The 20,942-nt window shown below is 45.7% G+C and overlaps 1 protein-coding gene across 1 annotated transcript in view; it reads right to left on the bottom strand.

Moving 5' to 3' along the window:
• Nucleotides 1-2,599: 2,599 nt before the first annotated feature.
• The window catches only part of GLI3 (GLI family zinc finger 3), a 298,826-nt gene continuing 280,483 nt past the window's right edge, over nt 2,600-20,942 (bottom strand). Inside the window, exons 11-15 of the mRNA XM_053553719.1 lie at nt 20,584-20,733; nt 19,557-19,721; nt 14,167-14,457; nt 9,442-9,772; nt 2,600-8,499 (exon numbers count right to left, since the gene is read on the bottom strand). Coding sequence (XP_053409694.1) covers nt 6,194-8,499; nt 9,442-9,772; nt 14,167-14,457; nt 19,557-19,721; nt 20,584-20,733 — 3,243 coding nt within the window. The 3' untranslated portion in view covers nt 2,600-6,193. The remainder of the gene's footprint in view (nt 8,500-9,441; nt 9,773-14,166; nt 14,458-19,556; nt 19,722-20,583; nt 20,734-20,942) is intronic.

Genomic DNA, 20,942 nt, shown 5'->3' with positions numbered 1-20,942 from the left:
CCTCCTTAATTAACTCCGTCCAGCCTCATGTATCAAGGAAGAGAGAGAAGGAAAGAATAAGAAAGAGGAACAATCACAACAAAAATTCAACCTTTCCACCTCTCCTCAATCCACTACCTCTTTCCTTTCCTTGGGAAACACTGTCTTTCACACCCTCCGAGATGGGCATTTCTCCCCACCTGGGTAACCACTGACAGGGGAGGTGTCCGAGGATAAAAAGCCTCTGCCTGGCTACTTGTTCTTCCTTAGAGGGAACATGGAGTAACATTCTTAGTCTGGACGGCGTCTTGGATGGGATTGGAATGCCACATACACTAAACTCCCCTTCGTGTTGCTTAATTCTCAGCTTTGGTTACCAGGTTTCTGTTCCCAGCCTTCCCCAAGGTCACTCAGGGTTTCCTGACTCTCACAACCTGTATTTTCCAGTACTCATTTTACTTGATTTTGTTTTTTTGAGAATATTGCCTCCTAAAATTCACCTAGCTCAAAAGCGTGCTGTCTCCTTGCCTGTCTCTTGGTCCTTTAGGGCCAGTGTCCCTTGGGGTTTCCTTAGTCCTTTCCTGCTACCGCTGTGCCCGGTGGTAATAACACCTGCTCTTCCCCTTTCGGCCTGCGGCCTGCAGACCCCCACTCCCGAGTCCGGGTCTGCCCTGGAACCTCCCTCTGGGCCCTGCCTGCCGTATGACTCTTCTTTCATTTTTATCCCGCAACCAGGGACTCTGAACCTGGAGCAATCGTCCCCCCACAGGACATGCCACAATGTCTGGAGATGTTCTTAGTTGTCACAGCTTGGGGGGACGCTCCCGGTACGCAGCAAGTACTGGCAAGGATCCAACGTCCCACCACACCCAGGACAGCGCTCTACAATGGAGAATTATCTGGCCTCAAGGGTCAATAGTAGCAAGTGAGAGTAAGCACTTTGGATGGCTAATGCCCCACACTGAACTTCCCCTTGAGCATCTTTCACTGGGACAAATCATCGCGTTCTGTGTTTACACTTCTGCCTCTCCCAACGGGCTGGGAGCTTTGGGACGCTCTAGGTTCTGTCTTCCCATCTCTAGCCCATATATGAGAATGGGAGCAAAGTATTAGCTATCCAGGCAACATGGCCAGATTAATGAACATGTTATCATCATCTGTCCCCTTTTTAAGGACACCCACCTACCACTGGGTGTTGAGGGAGGTTGGAAACAGAAGAAATCCTTATAACCCGATTCCATGCTTCTGCTGGGGAAGTATGGGCCAATGCCTGGCTACAAAAATGCATGGGAAGAAAAAAAATCCTGCAAACAATTTACATTCCATTTCTATGTAATTGTCAAGAGGTTGAATAACTAGGTAGGAAACACATAAACAGGGCCTATGTCGGTAAAACGAGACTTTAAAAAACTAAAAGCTAATAGTAAAGGAAAGATGAGCCCAGATTGTATTTGGAACAGTAAATACACTCCAAAGGGAAAAACTGTCAAGGAAAATAAATAGAAAATCTTGGAGGAAAAAGGATAAATAAGACATTTTGGCAGCGGGTTAATTTTCCCATCTTATTATAGGTTGGGTCATGTATAATGTCTTTAAATTCCCAATATTACTTAAAGTAAACCTTTGTGAGATGCCAAATACATTGTATCAATAGCTTTACTTTGTGCCTGGGACACTGCTTTCCTCAGCTCCTTCACAGGTGGCATTTTTAAAACACAGCTGTGGGCCTCGCCAGCTCGGGGTGGAAGGGACCTCTTCCCCACACATGTCCCCCTTCTCCTTTTCCTATTAGCCTCATTTCTCTTAACTTGCTGTATGGCATGTCTCTTTGTGAGCTGACAATTTATACCTGAGGCAGGCTATAAATTCATATTTTTTATTTTCTGGGTTCACTTGGACACTTTATGGAAGAAATCTATTTAGGAAAGGAAAATATTTTGGATCGTTGGGAGGAAATTCTCCCCTATGACTAGACCCTGCTGGAGGACACAGCCATCACCCACAGGACATAAAGCCCCCCTGGGGACGCACGCTGTCGCACCCGTATGTGCACACACATGCATGTGGTCATCCTGTAGCCCTGAGACATCCACAGCCAGGACCTCTGGCCTTCTCAGAAACAGCTACCTTCACCTAGTGGCTCAAAATACACGTGCTACTACTCAGAAAGAGGAAGACTCCCAAAGTCTTGATGGTAATTTAGAAAATAACATTGCAAGTTGATAAAGGATAAAAATGAATGAGACCAATGACTGAACATTTCTGACCAAGGGCAGCTACTGAAAGCCATGAAGAAGCTGTGAGCACATGTAGGGTTTCTCTGAACTAATGAGAGGAAAATGTATAAACGAGGGGCGAGTCCGACTCCTACTGCCCTTCCTGAGAAGCACCACAATGGTCACACTGAGTGCACCTGCCGTCACACATCTGCACAGCGCCACGAGCAGTGTGGATTGGCATCTTCTCCGTTTTAGTGATGAGGAACCTGGGTCTCAGGGCCAGAGTCGCCTCAGCTTGTACGTGGGGGTTATAGACCCAAACGTGGGCTCTGGACTTTGTCAAAGACAGCACCCTTTCCGCTCAGCTATGCGTTAAATAAACAACCTAATAAAAATTTCAGTACAAAGAGTTTTTTATTGACATTGTAAGAAACATTTTTTTTTTTTTCTTGTTACAAAAGGACTAAGTGGTTTTGAAAGCAAAGGTAGAGTTCATCTGTGGCTGGGCTGCAGCCCCCAGAGCTTGAGGTGGGCACGGAGCATCGCGGTGGCTGCAGCTTATCCAAGGGAGGCCGGGACTGGTCACGTCCAAACACTATGCCTACAATACTTAAATGTATTTACATGTGTTTCTTTTAAAAAAAGGATTAACATTTTATTTTTTAAAAATCTAAAAAAGGTGAAAAAAATGAACTTGCATTTTCATCTTACACGTCTGCAGGATACACAGGGGTAACTTGTCAGAAGAGAGAATCCTCCTGTCAGTTCAAAACGACACAGGGCTCCACTGCCTGCGTGTGCTCTGGGTCCACCGGCGCACAGCCTCAGAGCGCTGATCGGGCGACATGAATTGGTCCCTCTCAGTGACAAGATTAACACAAAATAAGGCACATACATCGCAAGAATCAAAACACTGCAGCTCAAGGGGATGAGTCAATGTCTGAGAAGCGGGCAGGAAGTTTAGTTCTTTAGAAGAATAAAACAAAAATGGTTTTAAAAATAAAAAGTTTAACACAGGCATGAAGCAGGAGTAGCAGCTGTGAGCCTGCATGTCTTACAAAAGGCAGGATGGTGGTGACACTAGTGAATGGTGCTCTCTAAATGCATAGGTCAGAGAAATGGACATCTCAGGGTGGGTCCCAACACTTGAGATTCCAATGTCATGGGGATGTCATGGCCCAACTGCATGCTTCCAAGTCAAAAGACCTTCCTTTCCCTTGACCGTCCTGACGGATCATGGAAATCCTGGAGAAGTGTAAGTATATACCTTCTTCTTCCTTCCCTCCCCACTCCTGAAATGTACATATTGACAGAATTGAAATATTTAGCTGAACCGTGTGTCTCCTGCAAATGTAAAGGCAGTAGCAAGGAACACAAATATGAAAAGATAAAGAACTGGGGAAACCCAGAGAAGTTGAAACCAAAGGAAAAAAACAAGCACAGGATAACCACAGTGCTGGTCCTGATTGCTGTCTGTCCTTCCATGAAGGACTAAGTTGATACGGGAAATTATGGTGATTGAGAAATGATACTGCAGAGAAGATCTGGGAGGAGCTTGGCATGCGGCCCACACCCACGTGCTTCGCTCATGGCTGGAGAACACCCAGGCCTCATGCTCTGAAACCAAGGGTAGGAAATGGATTGAGCAAAACCATTACAACATGCAAGTTAAGACCTGGAGATTTGGAGATTTGGAGATTCATGGAAAAGTGACTGAATCTCTGATTTTGCGACATCATGACCTGTCTCAAAAACACAAAGCCTTGCTTTTTCAGCTGAACAGTAGTAAAGACTGCACTTTCCTGAGCTCAGATCAGGAGCTCTCTTTTGCTTTTGGGCTGTTCCACGGTGGACACATCCTTTAATTTCTAAGAGGGCATAGGGGTGGGACGGCAGGCGTGAGGACCAGATCACAGCTCCCCTCTGCTGCTCTCGGGAACACATTATTGAAAACAAAGCTGTCTGTCGAAGCCCAAGTCCCAAATGGCAAATACACCTCTGTACTGAGATTCTTGCTCCAAATGACAGAAAATAAACAGGAGAAAAACAGACAGGTGCTCACATTCTATTATTTAACACTTCATTTTACTTGAGTTTGTCTTTCTCTTACTAATTTAAATGGAGGGAATTAAGGGGAAAAGCCACACAATTGAATCACAAATCACTTTGGACAAATCCACCCCCAGGCGTCAGTGGGTGGTTTGAGGTGTTAATATTTCCATTTTAGTATAATAGTTCATATATTTGTAAAGCAATATGCTGGATAATCCATATACTCTTTGTGCACACACAGTATGACTTTTATGTGTATCACCTGCATGTGGGGAGTAGCTGCACTTTCAAAATCTTCATGTTTTAATTCAAAACAAAAATACAGACACTGGTCCACAATAAGGACTTACTGTATATCACATTTAACTTCTTGGCTGGGTGTGGTGGCTCACGCCTGTAATCCTAGCACTCTGGGAGACCAAGGTAGGAGGATTAGTTGAGGTCAGGAGTTTAAGATCAGTCTGAGCCAGAATAAGACCCCCATCTCTACTTAAAAAATAGAAAAGGCCAGGCATGGTAGCAGGCACATGTAGTCCCAGCTACTCAGGAGGCTGAGGCAAGAGGATTGCTTGAGGCCAAGAGTTGGAGGTTACTATGAGCTGTGATGACCTCACAACACTCTACCCAGGGCAACAGAGTAAGACTCTGTCCCCTCCCCACCCAAAATTAACTTCTGAAATGGATGCACCATTCAATACGGTGTGAAAAAGGCATCCACACAGCTACTAAATATTGTTTCCAGTGCTCTCAAATAGTAAAAATGGTTGAAGCAATTTATTCCTCATTCAAAGTATGTGAGCTTTTCCTTTTACAACTAAGTTTTATAAATTCCTTAATATAGGTCATATATAATAGAAATACTCTTTCACTCTAGTAGAATAAAGAAAGGTTAATGATGGCCGGTGGTGAGGTTGTTTAAATGCTTCTATACTGACAGCTTTATAAAATCAATTCTCAGTTATCTATCACAATGGGGGGAGAGATGGGAATAATCAACAAATACAGCAAACCCATGAATATGCCCCCAACTATAACCCTATTGCTCCAGACTACAGCTCATCTAACCTCTTACCAGAACGGATAAAAGTAGCAAGGTGGTATCTGAGTGTCACCAATGCCTGTCCCCTCTCTCAGGACAGCTCTGAGCAACACCAAATGCCCGTGAAGGCCAAGAAAAAAGAGGTGCAAGAGATAACTGAGAACTGACCCTACAGACACGTCCACCCAAAGCACACTTCTGCACACCAAGAGTTGGAAACCTACACTGTGAGCGACGGCTTCATCTGCAAGAGCCCCGAGTTTCCATTGCTGTGTAACTGTGGAAAGTCTGTCCTGAACTGAGCTGGGGGTGAGGAGGACATTGAAAGTCTTTCATGGATGCGCCAATGCACCCATGAAAGAGTCTTATATTCTGATTCTTGAGCCCAATGTGGGACTTAAAAAAAAATAAACAAGAAACAAAACACAAAAACAAGACATTGAGCGTATGCAAAGGAAAACTTAAAAAAGCTGGGAGCGTAACCCAGGGGTTACAAGCACACCAACTCTATTGCCTTCCAGGAACAGAGAAACATGTCAAATCCTTTCATTTGACCGCTCTTCTAAAAGAAAGAACATGCACAACACATTTACATTGGTTTACTAAAAAAATGGGGCGGGCTTACAGTTTTTGTTTTTTTTTTTTTTAAAAAGAGGGTGGTTTGAGTGTAACAATACTGATTCAAAACTGAAATGGAAGACAGTTTCTCCCTAGAATACTTTAGGGTTTCTCAGAGTCCTTTTCCATAAAAGGAAGATACTTGAAACACATCCCAGTTAGGTGAGATGAGATTGCTAAAATATATACAAGAACTAAAAAAACAGACCGGCCAAAAAATGAAGTCAGTTAATCTTTTCAGTTCCTATTAGTCTTATGTTTGTTTGCAGTCCTTTTCCCCTAATGCTTACTGCATAACTGCAAGGAATTTGCTTTCTTCTGCAAGAGAGGTCAGCAGAGAGCTCATGTCCCCAACAGCCATGTTGGTGGTGCTCACAGACAGTGCTGGGAATGGGAGGGACGCTCGTGGCGTGGTGAGGCGGGAGGAGCTATGGGAGAGGTTCTGAATGATACTCGGGCTCAGAGCCCCTGACATCAGGCTGGAGTGGTCCCCGTCATCTATAATGGCATCAAAATCAATCTGCACCCCTTCCAGGTCATGGCTGTCAAGGCTGTCAACTGTGCTTGTCACCTGGTTAGCTCCTGGGGAAAGTAACTCAGAACTTTCGGCACTGGCCCCGTGGAGCAGGCAGTTGGCTTCTGAAATGGAGAATGAACCAGCTTTTGTGTCATGCTGACTGTAGCCCACGATTTGGTCATAGAACTGACCAGAGAGATTCTGCATGTTGGAACACAGTGGGTGAGGCGGCCCTTGTATTTCCATCTTGATGCCGTTCACCCTGCAGGTCTGACTTGAGTCACTGAGCTGTCCTTGCTGAAGAGGGAGGCTGCCCCTCAGCACACCCTGGCACCTGCTGCTCCCAAAGCTCGCACAGGCCTGGTAGCCCCTGACCACTGCCACATTTGACGGCTGGCTGCCTATGCCGTGGGTCTCTGGCAGGCAGCTCTCTGGCCCTTGATAGCTGCTGATGTGTGAGGTAGCACTGACCTGCCCTAGTGGCTGCTGACCAGGGCGGCCTGCTCCCTGGGGCTGCATGCTATCGCTGAGTAGTGGGTGAGCCAGGTAGCCCCCCAGGTCTTGAGTCTGCACACCATTCACTGTGCTACCAGCTGACTCATGTGGTACCACAGACAGGCCAAAACTCAGCTGCCCCCCATCCCCTTGCATGGTGGTGCTTTTTAGCTTTGACCCTTGAATTCCCGCAGCATAAGCACCATCTACTGTACCAAGGGCCACCGGCTGCCTGTTGAGACAGTTCCCATACTGTGGGGCCTTATATGGCTGTTCATGGAAGGCGTTTCCACCGGTGGCGGAGCCACCGCCTCCGTGGATCACCAAGTGCTCTGGGCCCCCATAGGAGCCGCTGTTCTCCCCGAGGGTCTGATATCCGCCAGCGGGCCCAGCCCCATTCCTCAAGGGATTCTGCGGGTGGGTGAACAAATTGTTGTACAACCCAGAGGCCCGAGCCTGCTGCAGGGCGGAGCGCGGGCCACACTTGAGCTTGGAGGACAGATCGGCGCTGCCGGAGCTGACTTCGTTCCACTGGATGGGCAGGTCGGTCTTGCTGCCTTCCAGGCAGGCCTGCTCCAGGGGGTGGTACTGCTGGCCCACGTGGCTGTCCGGCAGCCCAGGCGGGTCGAAGTCACCGGGCCCGTGGGGCACTTTGCTGTCCTCCGAGGTGGTGCTCTGGAAGTGCTGCTCAAACCCTGCTTGGTTCTGAGAATTTAAATACTGTACCAGGTCGTCTGGCAAGAAATCCTCATCGTTCAAGTTGGCATCGGCGTCCATGCTCAGGGACTCTAGGGCGACGTTCTCCGTAATGCTGGGAGGACAGGGGGAGGAATGGAAGTTTCGGGACTGGCCACCGTCGGGCCGCGTGTAATTCTGAAGCACTAAGTTGCGCTTTTCTGCTGCCGGCGGCAGCACGGGAGGGCTGAAGCTGCCCAGGCTGCTGAAACGCTGGACCCGGGGCAGGGACAGGCTCTCGGGGACCGTCCTCACGGGGTCGCTGGCACGTCTCACGCCCGTCCCCAGAGCGTCGGGAGGCAGCAGGTGGCGCCGGCCGAAGCCGTGGGCTCCCCCGTCGCTGCGTCTCCGCGGAGGGTTGACGGGCGGCAGGGTCCCCACAGGCTCCCTGGCGTCCCCCAGCAGGGCCATGCGCGTCTTCAGGCTCATCCTCTCCATGTTGGGCAGGGGCGTGGGTGGCGGCCCGCCCGTGGCCGCGGCGTACTTGGCCTTGAGACGGTACTGCTGGGCCGGCGTGAGGCCGAGCAGGCTGGGCAGCCCATCGCCCTGGCTGGCCTCGCTGGACCTGCGCGAGGCGTCGGTGGAGATGGGGTCGTAGGAGTCGGCCACGCTCACGTTCTGCGGCCGCCCCTCGGCCTGCGACGCCTCGCTGGAGCGCCGGCTGGAGAAACAGGGCGAGATGCCGGAGGAGCGGCGGCTGCTCAGGTAGGCCGAGCTGATGGTGCTGGCGCTGCTGTCCCGCCGGCCGAGCACGTTCAGCATGGTGACGTCCACCCCAGAGAGGTCGCTTCTGCTCGGGAGGAGAGTCATGCCCCCCCCCAGACTGCAGTTACTGGACTGTGTGCCTGGGAAGCAAGTGGGAAGAGAGGGGTGAGGGTGGGAAGATGAGGTCATTCCAAGGACAGCTTACCCCAGGCCTTAGCATGCTGGTTCTGTAAAGGGCCAGGCAGGTAACTACGTTTGGTGTCCTGGGCCACAAAGTCTCCCTCAGGAGACTTTCAACTCAGCCAGGTAGCACTAAACCAGCCACAGAAAAGTTGCTTTACCAAAACAGGTGGCAGGTTGTATGTGGCCCCACAGGCTGTAGTTTGCTGGCCCCTGGCTTCAATAAACAATTACAACTTCCTCAACCCAGTTACAGTTCTCCACAGGCACAGTGCATGGACAAAGCAAGTCTTGGAATGTATACACAAGGCTCTAATTCCACGCAACTCCATGGCCACAGGTATTTAGGAGTTGTACGCCCACAATGGGGGCTCCCTGTTCATCTTACAAACAGTAACACACCTGAGCTGGTGGAGTGGAAAGGTTCACCCTCAGGATGTGCTCCAGGGATTCACTGTAATCTCAAAGAAGTAAAAACTCAATGCAGGAGCTAACAATGGGAAGGGGCCTCACCTTTCTTGACCTAGGCAAATATAAAGGTAGCTGCTGACCTGCTTTTAAGCTTTAGAAAACACAAACAGAGTGCTGTTTCCTGCTGGAATTGTCCTGCTGAAAATTCCTGCTGGAATTTTCTTCCCCTAGTCTAACAGTTATAATTTTCCCATCAGAGTATGAGGCAGCTACGGTCTTAACTTTTTGTCTCTGTATTATCCCGTTCCTACCTGTTTTTGAAATACAGACTCTTCAAAAAGGCAACTTGAATGGGTTCTAAATTAACATGGCTATAATTAATATTAGAATTATAGCACAGTTTTAGGACTGGTAAAGAAATTAGCAAGCCTAAAACCAAGGGCCCACATTTAAGAGAACAGAAACAACCTGAATTCTGATGTGGAACTCACCATTTCCTATGAGAGGAGAGACTGCAGGGGCTTTGGGGGGTAGAACGGGGTTCAGTCGTGGAAGCATTCCATTCACTTGTTTTAACCTTTCTAGTTTTACATGCTCCATCCATTTGGTCCCTGCCGGATTTCTCCTGGCTTGCAAAGCAAGGGCTGTGGTTGCAGTGGAAATGGTCGAGTCCATGATTGGGGTTTCGTCGATGGCACCAAAGTCTCCTGCACTACCTCCATCGGTCAGAGGAAGCTCGAACCCACTGTTGGAATAGTTGCTGATGGGGGACTGTTGGCTGCTGCATGAAGACTGACCACCAGGGCTTGGCTGAGATGTCTGCTTGGGTCAAGAGAAAAGCAAAGAAATGTCACGGGAAGGGACAGGAAAGAGCAGTGATGAAAGCTCACGTATATCAAGACCTTCAGAATTATCAGCCGGTCGAGTGAGAAGTAAAAACGTGTTCTGGTAAATGAAGGTGGGCTCTCTTGGCCAAAATGGCCGATGGACCACCAGGCGGATGAGCAGGTGGAGTCAGCACACAGCTGAGGATGCTGGCTGACCACATGGCATCAGCCACGGAAGCCTGCCCAGAGTGCCGGCTCTGCAGACTCCCTTCCTCGGTACTGATCTCATCTCTGTGACTTTATTCTTTGGGCAAATTACTACACCACTCTAAACCTCAGTTTTCTTATCTATAAAATGGAGACCATGTATCTTAGGAATTAAGTGTGAAGCTCCAGAGAGCAGACAAGATAAAAAGCCCTGGATGATAACATTTGGCTTGGAGGGTTATTACAATTATTCTTATTCCAGGTGGTTTTTGGTCTTCGGATTCATTTTGCTCAACTGAAATTTAAAGGCAAGACACAGTCCACAGCACATGTGTCTTAGTCTCTGTCAAGGACCCTCTAGACCATTCAGGACTGGACAGCCACACTCTTTATAAGCTCTCCTCCCTCCCTCCTTCTAAATTGTCTTGCTTTTGTAGAAACACCACTGGGGTGTGGGCAAAGGCAGCCCAGTGGCAAGAAGTCAGACTTTGACACTCAGCTTCTGCTTTGCACAGAGAGGAAGAACTACAAACCACAGCCATCGTGGGCTGTGGAACTCTCTCACCATGCCCCTCAGTATGCCCTATGGTAGCTCAATTAGGAATGATTCCCGAGCCCAAACCAAGTGGACTCTGTGAGAAATGCCACAACTATTGGGAACTTAGTCCAGTCCACTAGTTCTCAATCAGAGGAAGTAGCACCTCTCCCACCCCTTCCCAGAGACCCTGGAAATAGAGGGTAGAAAGCACAGTGTCCCAGTGTCTGGAAAGCACCAAGTAAAAGGGCCCACAATGCACAGGAAAGGTGCACAACGTACAACTATTGATAAACAATCTAAGCCTCTTTGTACGGATAAGAAAACTGATGTTCAGAGAAGTGCAGTGACTGCCCAAAGTCATGAAGTTAATGGTGCGACCAGCCTAGACTCCGAGGCTGGCTACGTCCATGCATCTGTGACACCTCCCATGTTACCCTATAAACGAGAGCCCCCCACAGCAGCCCAAAGCGACAGTTCTCTCAGGAGAGAGAATTACCTTCACCCATAGACTTACAGTCTCAGGTGCAGGGCATGGTGCTGCCTGGAAGGGGATTTTCTTTTTCTTTTTTTTTTTGTAGAGACAGAGTCTCACTGTACCGCCCTCAGGTAGAGTGCCGTGGCGTGCCACGGCTCACAGCAACCTCTAACTCTTGGGCTTACGCGATTCTCTTGCCTCAGCCTCCCGAGCACTGGGACTACAGGCGCCCGCCACAACGCCCGGCTATTTTTTTGTTGCAGTTTGGCCGGGGCTGGGTTTGAACCCACCACCCTCGGCATATGGGGCCGGCACCCTACTCACTGAGCCACAGGCACCGCCCCCTGGAAGGGGATTTTCAAGGGAGACCTGAGTGGAACGCATTACAGTTTTCCTGCTTTCCCAGTACATACATTCAAGAGAACAAACACTTTCTGGGTGAGTTCTATATGATACACTAACTTTTTCCAGGGCAACCAAGCAGAGCAAAGTAAGGTATGCAAAATTGATCACAAGTATGTGAAGCCTTGCTTCACTTTTTATCTCAGCAGAGGCTGGGCATGCCAGACCACCTGTTCCTCCCCAAGGTGCTTATTGATTCCAGAGCTTTGGATGCCGTTGCTTTTGGGTTGTCAATTCAGAGTACGAGGTAGGATCTGTGTGCATGTGCATGGACGTATACACAGGTAGCCACACCCTTCCACAGAGGACGTGAGGAGGTGCAAATCACTTACAATTAGAGAACTGCTTCGGTGGGCTCAGACATTTCAACAGAGATTAAGTTGCTAACAACAAAAGTGTGTCCAGATCTTTCCGAAAGAAGGCGTTGCATGTCTGGCCCAAGAATGAATTTATACTTATCGGTAATCTTTAAATAGTTTTTTGAGAACATCTGCTTGGTCGGCCCTAGTGTGATTTATCATGAAAACCTAAACAATTAGAACAATGAATTTCACCAAATAACTGCACATTTTCCACATGCCGAATGTTGAAAACACATTGCTTCTATATTCGAAGCATATCTGAGTAATGTTCACTACCAAAGATGTCACAAAGCCACAAAACTGAAGAAAAATGAAACAAAAAAGGTCAAAATGAAAACGAAACAAAACAGAAAGGACAGAGAAGATAAAATTCCCTCACCTTATTACCCACTGTCCTTAGGAAGTGAGAACAAGACATTTAGGAGCATTAGACAGAAGAGATGTTGCATTAATAAGAAAAAAGAAGAAAAAATTTAATTTATAGCATGATGATAAAATCAAAGACATGTTTTAAAAAAGAATATTAGAAATGTAAATCTCACGTGCATTAGTAAATGTCTATAAAGGTATCTACTTACATTTAAATATGTTTATACATACAAACACACCATATTGTGGAAAGGTGATTAACTTAACTACACTCACTCAATGGCAGATTCCTCACCTGTAAACTATGGGGCCTAATTTCAGCCTCTCTGTTGTCTTCTAGTCCTATATTTCTATGATTGAAATCACCTTATAAAATATTCTACACATTGGGGCATTTCAATGTCACTAAGCCAAATTACTCTAAGTTTTTACTTCTACCAATCTTCTTCTTAAACAATGAGTGTTTGGAGAGAATATGACAAGTTTTCTTACGCTAAGGATGTACACAAAAGGTACGAGGGATACTGGGTTCTTAGGATGTCCCAAGAACATCAAACATCATCTTTCAATGACATAATCTACAGATTCACTGTCCTGGCTTCATTAAACACTGGAGGATAAACTGTTGAATGTTCTGCACAATTACTATACAGGTGGACTTTATTTTAGGAGTCAGTATGTGGGCCCCTCCAAAGAAAGTATACAAAACACAGTTTATGAACTGATTAATTTTAAAATATACAGCAATCAGTCATAATACATACGTAAACATTTTATTCAGTTGCTTTTTTTTAAAGCAAAGTATAGCTGAGAAGTAATGATAAATCTGGATAGTCTATTTGTATTGTTTTTGGCTAGACTCACTGTCATTCTCTAAGGCTTTTAAGAGTTCAAAGATAAACTTAGTAAACCATTAAAATGTACTTTCTAAAAATAAAATAATAAAAAATAAAATAAAATATACTTTCTTACCTACCCTGCTGATGGCGGAATTGTTTGATGTGCTATGCAGTGGCATCATTTATGAATTCATAGGAAGCCAGTTCAATTGCTGGACTGCTCTAATTTTAAGAAAATTCTTCCTTTAACTAAGCATGTGTCTGCTTGCCTCATCATTCACGTGTATTTAAATCTAAGCATGCAACCTCTATCTAATTCACTTCCTCCACAGGTCATCGGCATGACAGCCTAGAACTCAATCTATTCACACAGTTCAATCCATTATATACATGGCCAAATACAAACGTACCGAACCTCCGCTCAGAACCACTCCTTTAATTTTTCTTGTTTTCCTTTTGAAATTTTTAGGTGTTTTGTAAAAGGACATATATGAAGTCACCCACTGAAGTTTGAAAGAGGAGAATCCACTCATCTTGTTAGTCACCAAACCATAAAGGTGTGTGCCTACATCATCTTTCACATCTCTCCATTGCTCTAGGCCTCCCTGGTCCGTGCACAGCTGCAGAAATGACACCCAGTTTACCTAATCGTAGACTAGTACTGGAGTGACTTCTAAAAAAAAATAAATCAACCTCAGTGATGCTGTGCCGGTCCCACCTCACCCTTTTGTGCTCCTGCACCCCGCGAGCGCCTGCTCCTGCCCTGCCCCTCCTCCAGTCCCCCGAGAGTGCTGAATGACCACTCCGGGCCTCCTCTGGCCTCTCAGTGCACTGGCGGATTCTCTCCTCTCTTGGACACGCTCTACATGGCCCCGTCACACTGAGGGCTATGTATTTGTTTTTCTGTCTATCCCATTGGATTTTGAAACCCCTAAAGAATAAGAAATGTGGTTTACCTATCTTGGGGTCACCCAGGCAAAGATGATAAGAAACATGTTTCTACATTCCAGCCAGGCCCTGTAAAAGTCAACTGGAAACGCTTTGAACTGATCAGATTCAAGTAAGCAATCTAGGTCCCTGGGCCCATGGCCTCCTCAATGCAGAGATAGCCTGATGCAGAGAGGACAGGGGCAGTCCTGACCCTCTATCACATAATGCTGGCCGGCTCAGGGTTGATCAGGAGAGCGAATGACATACCATGGGTTTCTCCGCCTTGACCGTTTTCACCTGGAGGCATTCTTCCCGCTTTGAGGTAGTGCTGCTGAGGTCCTTCTGCTCCCCAAGGGCTCCCTGAGTCAGCCGGCCGGGTGACCTGGACTGTGAGTGGCTGCCGGAATCTCGTGGGGGTGGGGGCCGAGGATGTATGTCCCCTCGCTGCTTCTTGGTGACATGAGCCTCTGGGCCATGCACTGTCTTCACATGTTTCCGGAGGGAGCTGGGGTCTGTGTAACGCTTAGTGCAGCCTGGGATTTTGCACACGTATGGTTTCTGCCAAATGCCATAAGAAGGAGTTAGCGGTGCTATGAAAGTGCCTGTGCCCAGCCCCACAGTCCTTTGTGGTTGCTTATAACATTTTTAATTCTTACAGAATACTTTCATGAGCTTTGGGTTAAGTAAGGCCATTTGGACTTTACTCCATATCTATACAACGTAGCTGTAATGGATTATCATTTTAGAGCCAGCTCAGGGAGAACTAAGAATGTGTAAATTGCCTTGATGTTCTTAACAGCTTTTATTCTGTAAGTAGGAAGAAGGATCCTGGCGCCATGGTAGGCACTTGATTTAATGACATTTAATGAGAAAGATGATGATGGTGACAATGGAAGGCGGCTTAGAAAGACACTGATCATCTAATCAGGAGAACGCTGCATACCTTTCAGAAGAGGTTGTATGAAGAAATTTCTTATGGATATCCTGATTTTGAGATCTAATATCACTTAGCCCCCTTTGAAAGTTTGCTACATACAAATAGGCATTATCAAAAAATTGCTCATAGCCTCTCCTTGTTAGATGTCACTGAAGTGTGTTCCTTTGGGTAGCATTACAACTGTGTGGGGACGTCCAAGGATCAAAATGTCCAGAACCTTTCTGATATTAAAATTGGGAAGTCCTGTTACTGACTGGTCATAGACACTCAATCATGAACCATAAAGTGCTGATGTGTGATGCGCTGCAGCCGGGATTCCAGGTCTGTGCTCTTTTCCTGAGTACTCCCCAAGGCCTAGAAATGATTATACGCTAATTTCATTTTCCGTGTAGGTCAATGATCCAGCCTAAAGATATAGTTATTAAAAATTACACAGATGCATATAGCTATTTCCTCAAATTACAGACTGGGTGGCCTGTGCTCATCAGAATTGTGATTTTTCTCACTTGGCATGAAATGAAATATATTCATAGATGCTTATAAAAGTAATATTTGTATCTCTGTCTAGAAAATGAGCTATTAGGTAAGCTATCATCATAAAAAGCATGATTAATATAATGCACCCATTATATTTAAAAAGATGCCAGGTCTTGTAGAGTTTATGTCTAAAAGATGCTTTTTCACTAAAAGCCAAGAACAGACTGAGTGCTACCTAAAACGCTGAAATGTCTTAATGCAGTAAGGCAAAGATCCTGAAAATTATCCTGAGAGGCTTCACCTCCAAATTTGAGATTCCTTTAGGTAGAATTGATTCCCATTAACTATGAATTACGTCTATTCAGGAACTTGTGTGATTTGCCCCATATATATGAAATGAGCGCATCAAATTCTATGCATTAGCCACAGAAGAATGGCTCTGACGATTAGTGCTATTACATTACAGCAGTCCGACACGGTCACTATGCTTGCTCAAGGCATTGCTGTGACAGGCTGCTTCATCAGTGGGCGGCCAGGGATATATGGGCAGGGGTGTGAACCCCAGAAGGAGAGAGAGAACACAAAGCCTGGCCACACCACATGTGTAAAGAGCCACTCTTCCTATAAATAAATGCATGTGTATGTTATGGGTTAGCTAGAAATGAGGGCACAGCTAATGTGGAAGGAGTATGCAGCCGGTCATCAGCTCCTGCAAGGAGTATGCAGCTACTCATCAGCTCCCACACTCCAGGAACAGCAGCCCATCCAAGTCCACGGTGCCCGTGTGCCCTTGCATGTGAACATACACGTTAGCCAGCCACAAAAATTCACAAGAACACAGCTAGTTTTAGGAAATCTGCACTTCACAACAAAACATCAACGAAACATATTAACCCCTCGTGTAGCTTGTCTCTAACTTTGGGGGTGATCAACGATTGAAGTAAAACATAATGAGAATTTAAGATGAATGCTATCAGGCTTACTGAGGAGCCCATTGCTCATGTGTTGGATACTCCAACGTTTGGCCTGGTTGTTACCTTTCTGACTCACTACACTGATGGGACTTGGTTAAAGTAGTTGATACTTTTACTGAGTTTGTAGAACTTATTCAAATAATTATTTTTGATAAACTAATGATCCCTATTACATGCAATTTTCTGTGGCCACAAAGTTGCATACAATAGGATTTAATCTTAAGGAATATAAAATGTGGTAGGAAAAATAAGACAGTGTAATTACCTACGATGTGAAGTGTGAATGCTATGTAAGGAGGCAGACAGGGGAGGGATCGTTTTTTAGCTGGGATGATCGTGGGAAGCATCAGTTATCAAGATTCTGTATCTGGGTGTAATGCCCGCCTCTGGGGTTATGGTAAATATTAAATAACACTATGTTCATCAAGTGCTTATCAGGATGAATGGAATAGAGTAAGCACGCAGTAAACGGAGCTTTTATTAGGTGAAAGCATTTTAGTTGGGGCTTGAAAGGAGGTCCAGATACTGAGGGATAAAAATGAGGGCCAGAGAAGTGTCCTGTGCAAAGGTCCAGTGGCAGAACCTCTTCATGCAGGTAAACAAGGAACTCTACACTACAGGCTTGTGGGGGAGATTCTGTTTCTGGTTATGATAGTGACAGGTCAGTATTGGAAGGACAGGCTTGGGCCAGGTAAGAACAAGTACTTCTATAAGCTTAAAGAGTCTACACTTTTCCTATAGGGAAGATGGAGCTATTGGAGCTTTCGGGAGGAGATACAACAGAATCAGAGGATACTGAAACTCATCTAATGGTATCTTCAGCGGCAGTGGGGGGGGCGGGGAGGTGGGCATGAACTCTGTGGTCTGGGGTAGAGTGTCCCATCAGAGGTCACTGCTACACCCCAGTGGCCTTAAATGGACAAAAGAGCCTGAGGGCTGGCGCAGTGACAAAACAGCATCCCTGAACAGAAATTAGCCCCTCCCCGTTCTATTCCATTATAGCCTTTACCCCACCTAGACTAGCAAAGTGCCTGGCATTTAACCAGGGGTCAGTATTTGCTTAGTGAATAAATGAAGGTGCAAATAAATGAAAGCAAATAATTTGATTTACCGAGGATTGTTTGAGTGTGTAGATCTGGAATTCCTGGACAAACTTAATTTTGATGTATCAGAGAATGTCTATCATTTATATGCAAGGGCAAAGCCCTGCATATAGGGGAGAGAAATATGCTTTACATGTTTGTAAGCAAATTTTAATTATGTATTTCTAATCAAGGTTACTAATTTAAATCAATGGTTCAACCTTGGTAAATGATATTATTGATAAAGACATCTCTTAATCTCATAAATGATACTCAACTCTCACATAGTTTGGTCTTTTTAGCCCACAGAAGACACAAGCTCAACTGTCACACACTTGTTAAAGCAAACAAATGTGCAAATATTCTGGGTCCATAAAAAGATAAAAAAGCTTGGTAATTATCTTTTTATATAGGTAATTTAATCCTAACACATCCACTACTGATATTTCTCCACAGTAATAGAAAATAAAATCTATAGTAATGAATACCCTTTAAATTTGTAGTCAAAATTGTACTTAGCTATATAAAATATAGGTAAATATATTAAGTAAATTCTAAGTCAGAACCCCTTAAAATTGTAAGACTGAGACAGAATTCACATGCCCTAAAAGTAATCCTCTTAAATTACACAATTCCACGGCATTTAGTACATTCTAGAAGTTGTGCAATCATTGCACTACCTAATTCCAGAGTATCTTCACCACCCCCAGAAAGAAACCTTGAACCCATTAGGAGCCATAACTACTCCCTGTCTCCTGAGTTTCTGGCAACTACTAATCTCCTATCTCTATGGACTTGCCTATTCTAGACTCCCTAAAATTTTGTACAAAATAAGTACAACAGATGATACTGCAGTATTGCATGCAGTAAAACATTTTTGACATAAAAATGGAGATGTGGCATTTCCTGTAAAATGTCTTCGAATAGTTGGTCAATAATAAGAGATTCCAAGTGACCGGAGTTTCCTTATTCCACCGTGACCTTTTCAAAAAGCGTTGGTATATACGAACTTATACGGAGGAATCTGTGTGTGAGTGTGCTTTTTAGGGAGTGTGGTTAATCTCCTTAGAGATGTTTTTGCTCTATCAGTTTAGCTGAAACAAAATTGGATAAGAACTGTCTTTGTCGTCATACAGCAAAATGGCCACTGAGTGGAATGGCTCACTTTGTTTTAACCAGATTCTCTCCCCTCAATTCTCCATCTGAAGGATCGTGAATGAGCTTGACTTGCATCTGGTGAGTTCAAATGACAGCCAGTCCAAGGTCTTACGTGTGCAAAGATATTCCCTCTCGAACACATTTCAAACAAATTGATGATGCACTTTGTGGGGCTATGTCTCATGTTAACAAATTCCAGTTACTTATCCTAGTTCTACCCAAATATGTGGGGTATCTTTTTGTCAATCTCTTGATATAATTAAGAGAAGTTTTCATAGAGAAGTCAGAATTTGAGCTAGAGAGACGAGAAGTTGGAAGTCTGTACAGAGATGTTCATTCAAATGTGAGCAAAACAAATGTGAAATCATTTTCATTATTACACTTCCCTGCAATGCTGAGGGGATAACTACCTAAAAATAATAGCAACACAACAGCTTTACTCAATATATAATCTGAAATAACTGACTAGAAACTATTCTGGGTTTCTGGGAACATCTCAGATCCTCTGGAATTTACGTCTGGAAATCTTACTTAGCAAAGTCTAGCTGCCCTGTAAGTCTTTGTTGATATAAGGAATTCGAAGAGACCACCTGGAGAAAACAAATAAAAGTGGCTGCCTTAGCAGTGAGCTGTCAGCTGCCAACGTGCCCCTTCTGAATCCATCCTTGGTGCTTCTAAGGTCATCCTTCACATGAGATTCATGCTACTTTAGGCACAGCAAGAGGATAGAATTCTGAATTAAATGCTCTTCCTGTTTGACCAGTAGGTGGCAGTTAGGAACAAGAAGAACTAATGAAGTTCACCAGGGGTTTTAAGAGGTTTCCCCTTCATCCGCATTACTCACCAAATAAGGCCCAGTTTTTAGCCCCATCTCTGAGGCCCAAGCCTTCACCTGCAGGGTCAGAACCCACTAGAGCTAGGAACGGCCAAGAGGAAAGGAACATGGAACACAGAACACCCTTCCATGCCCACACCCCATGGAGTTCTCTGTCTCTCCCCACAAGCTCCGGGCCTGTGGAGGACACTGACCTCATTGGAATGTGTCCTGTTCTGGTGCTTGGCCCGATCGGAGGCGTTTGAGAAAGCCTTGTTGCAGCCTTCGTGCTCACAGACGTATGGTTTCTCTCCAGTGTGAGATCTCAAGTGTGTTTTCAAGTTTTCTAGTCTCGAGTAGGCCTTTGTGCAACCTTCAAACTAAAGACAACAGGTAAATCTGGATTACTCCACACGACAGCAACAGCACCCCCTGCCCAACATGTCCTCAAAGTTGATGAAAACGGACGTTTCAAGGGTCAGCAGGTTTTCAAAACCAAGGAACAAAAAGTCCAGTAAACTCTGCCTTTATGGGATTCAGATGTGGCCTGATGCAGTTAGAGATAAAGCGTTTTCAGTGCCAGTGAAAGTCCTGAAGTTTGTTTTTTTTTTAATAGACCGCTCGATGTGGACAGTGGGTTTCATTATCTTGCTCATTGATCTCCTTGAATTCCCACTGATTTCAGATTCGGCACAAAGTTCATTAAGATGGCCTTGTGTCCATACTAAGACCTGCAATTTGATAATGCCTGTAAAGGGCCTTTAAGATGTAAAGTACCAGGGATGAGCAGTGCCCGAGCACTGGGTGGGCACCGCAGTGGGAAAATGCTTAGCCCCGCAGCAGGGCCAGCCATGCCACAGGCCCACCTTGTCCCATGGGGCCTGACTCAGACAAGCAAGGAGAGACTTTAAGATCAGGTACCGAGATAAGGGTCAACTCCGTAAGCTGGAGGCTACTGGCACCTCCCTTCGCCTTCTGAGGCCCCTGGCACCACAAGCCCTTGTGCTGAGTAGGTGATGAGGCCTTGTCCCAGTCCCCAGTGCTGGCTGCTCCCCACACCCTGCAGAGCTGCGCTAACATCTCCGGATAAACTCCAGCCTGCTTGTCCTGCCCCCCAACCACACCTCCCCATGGCTGGAGTCGTCGGTATGTAGAGCTGCTTTTCAGAGTAGAAGGAAGGACCTGCTCAGGAGAGAGGACACCCCAAATGACCCCAAGGCCGCTCCACCCTTCTGTACTCACAGTGCATTTGTGAGGCTTCTCGCCCGTGTGTCTCCTCATGTGCACGACCAGCATATACTGGGCTTTGAAGGGCTTCTGCTCTCTCGAGCAATCCAGCCACCGGCACACAAACTCCTTCTTCTCTCCATGAATGTGGTCATTATTTATATGCTGGCGTTTGGGAAAAGAGAGAGAAATCAAATGGAAATGTCTTCCTCATTTCTGAAGGCAACAGAAGGAAGTATTAAAAACGCCCTCATCTTGAGTCCTAAAGATGACAGGAAACGCTTTACCCTGTTACAGATTCTTTGTATCAGTCAGGGCAGTTGTCCAGCAGATTTACTCTTGGTGAACTGTACACACCTGCTTCCTAACCAGCA

Source organism: Nycticebus coucang, chromosome 11 (genome assembly GCF_027406575.1).
Source record: "Nycticebus coucang isolate mNycCou1 chromosome 11, mNycCou1.pri, whole genome shotgun sequence".
NCBI lineage: Eukaryota > Metazoa > Chordata > Mammalia > Primates > Lorisidae > Nycticebus > Nycticebus coucang.
This window is presented reverse-complemented; position numbering and strand designations above follow the sequence as displayed.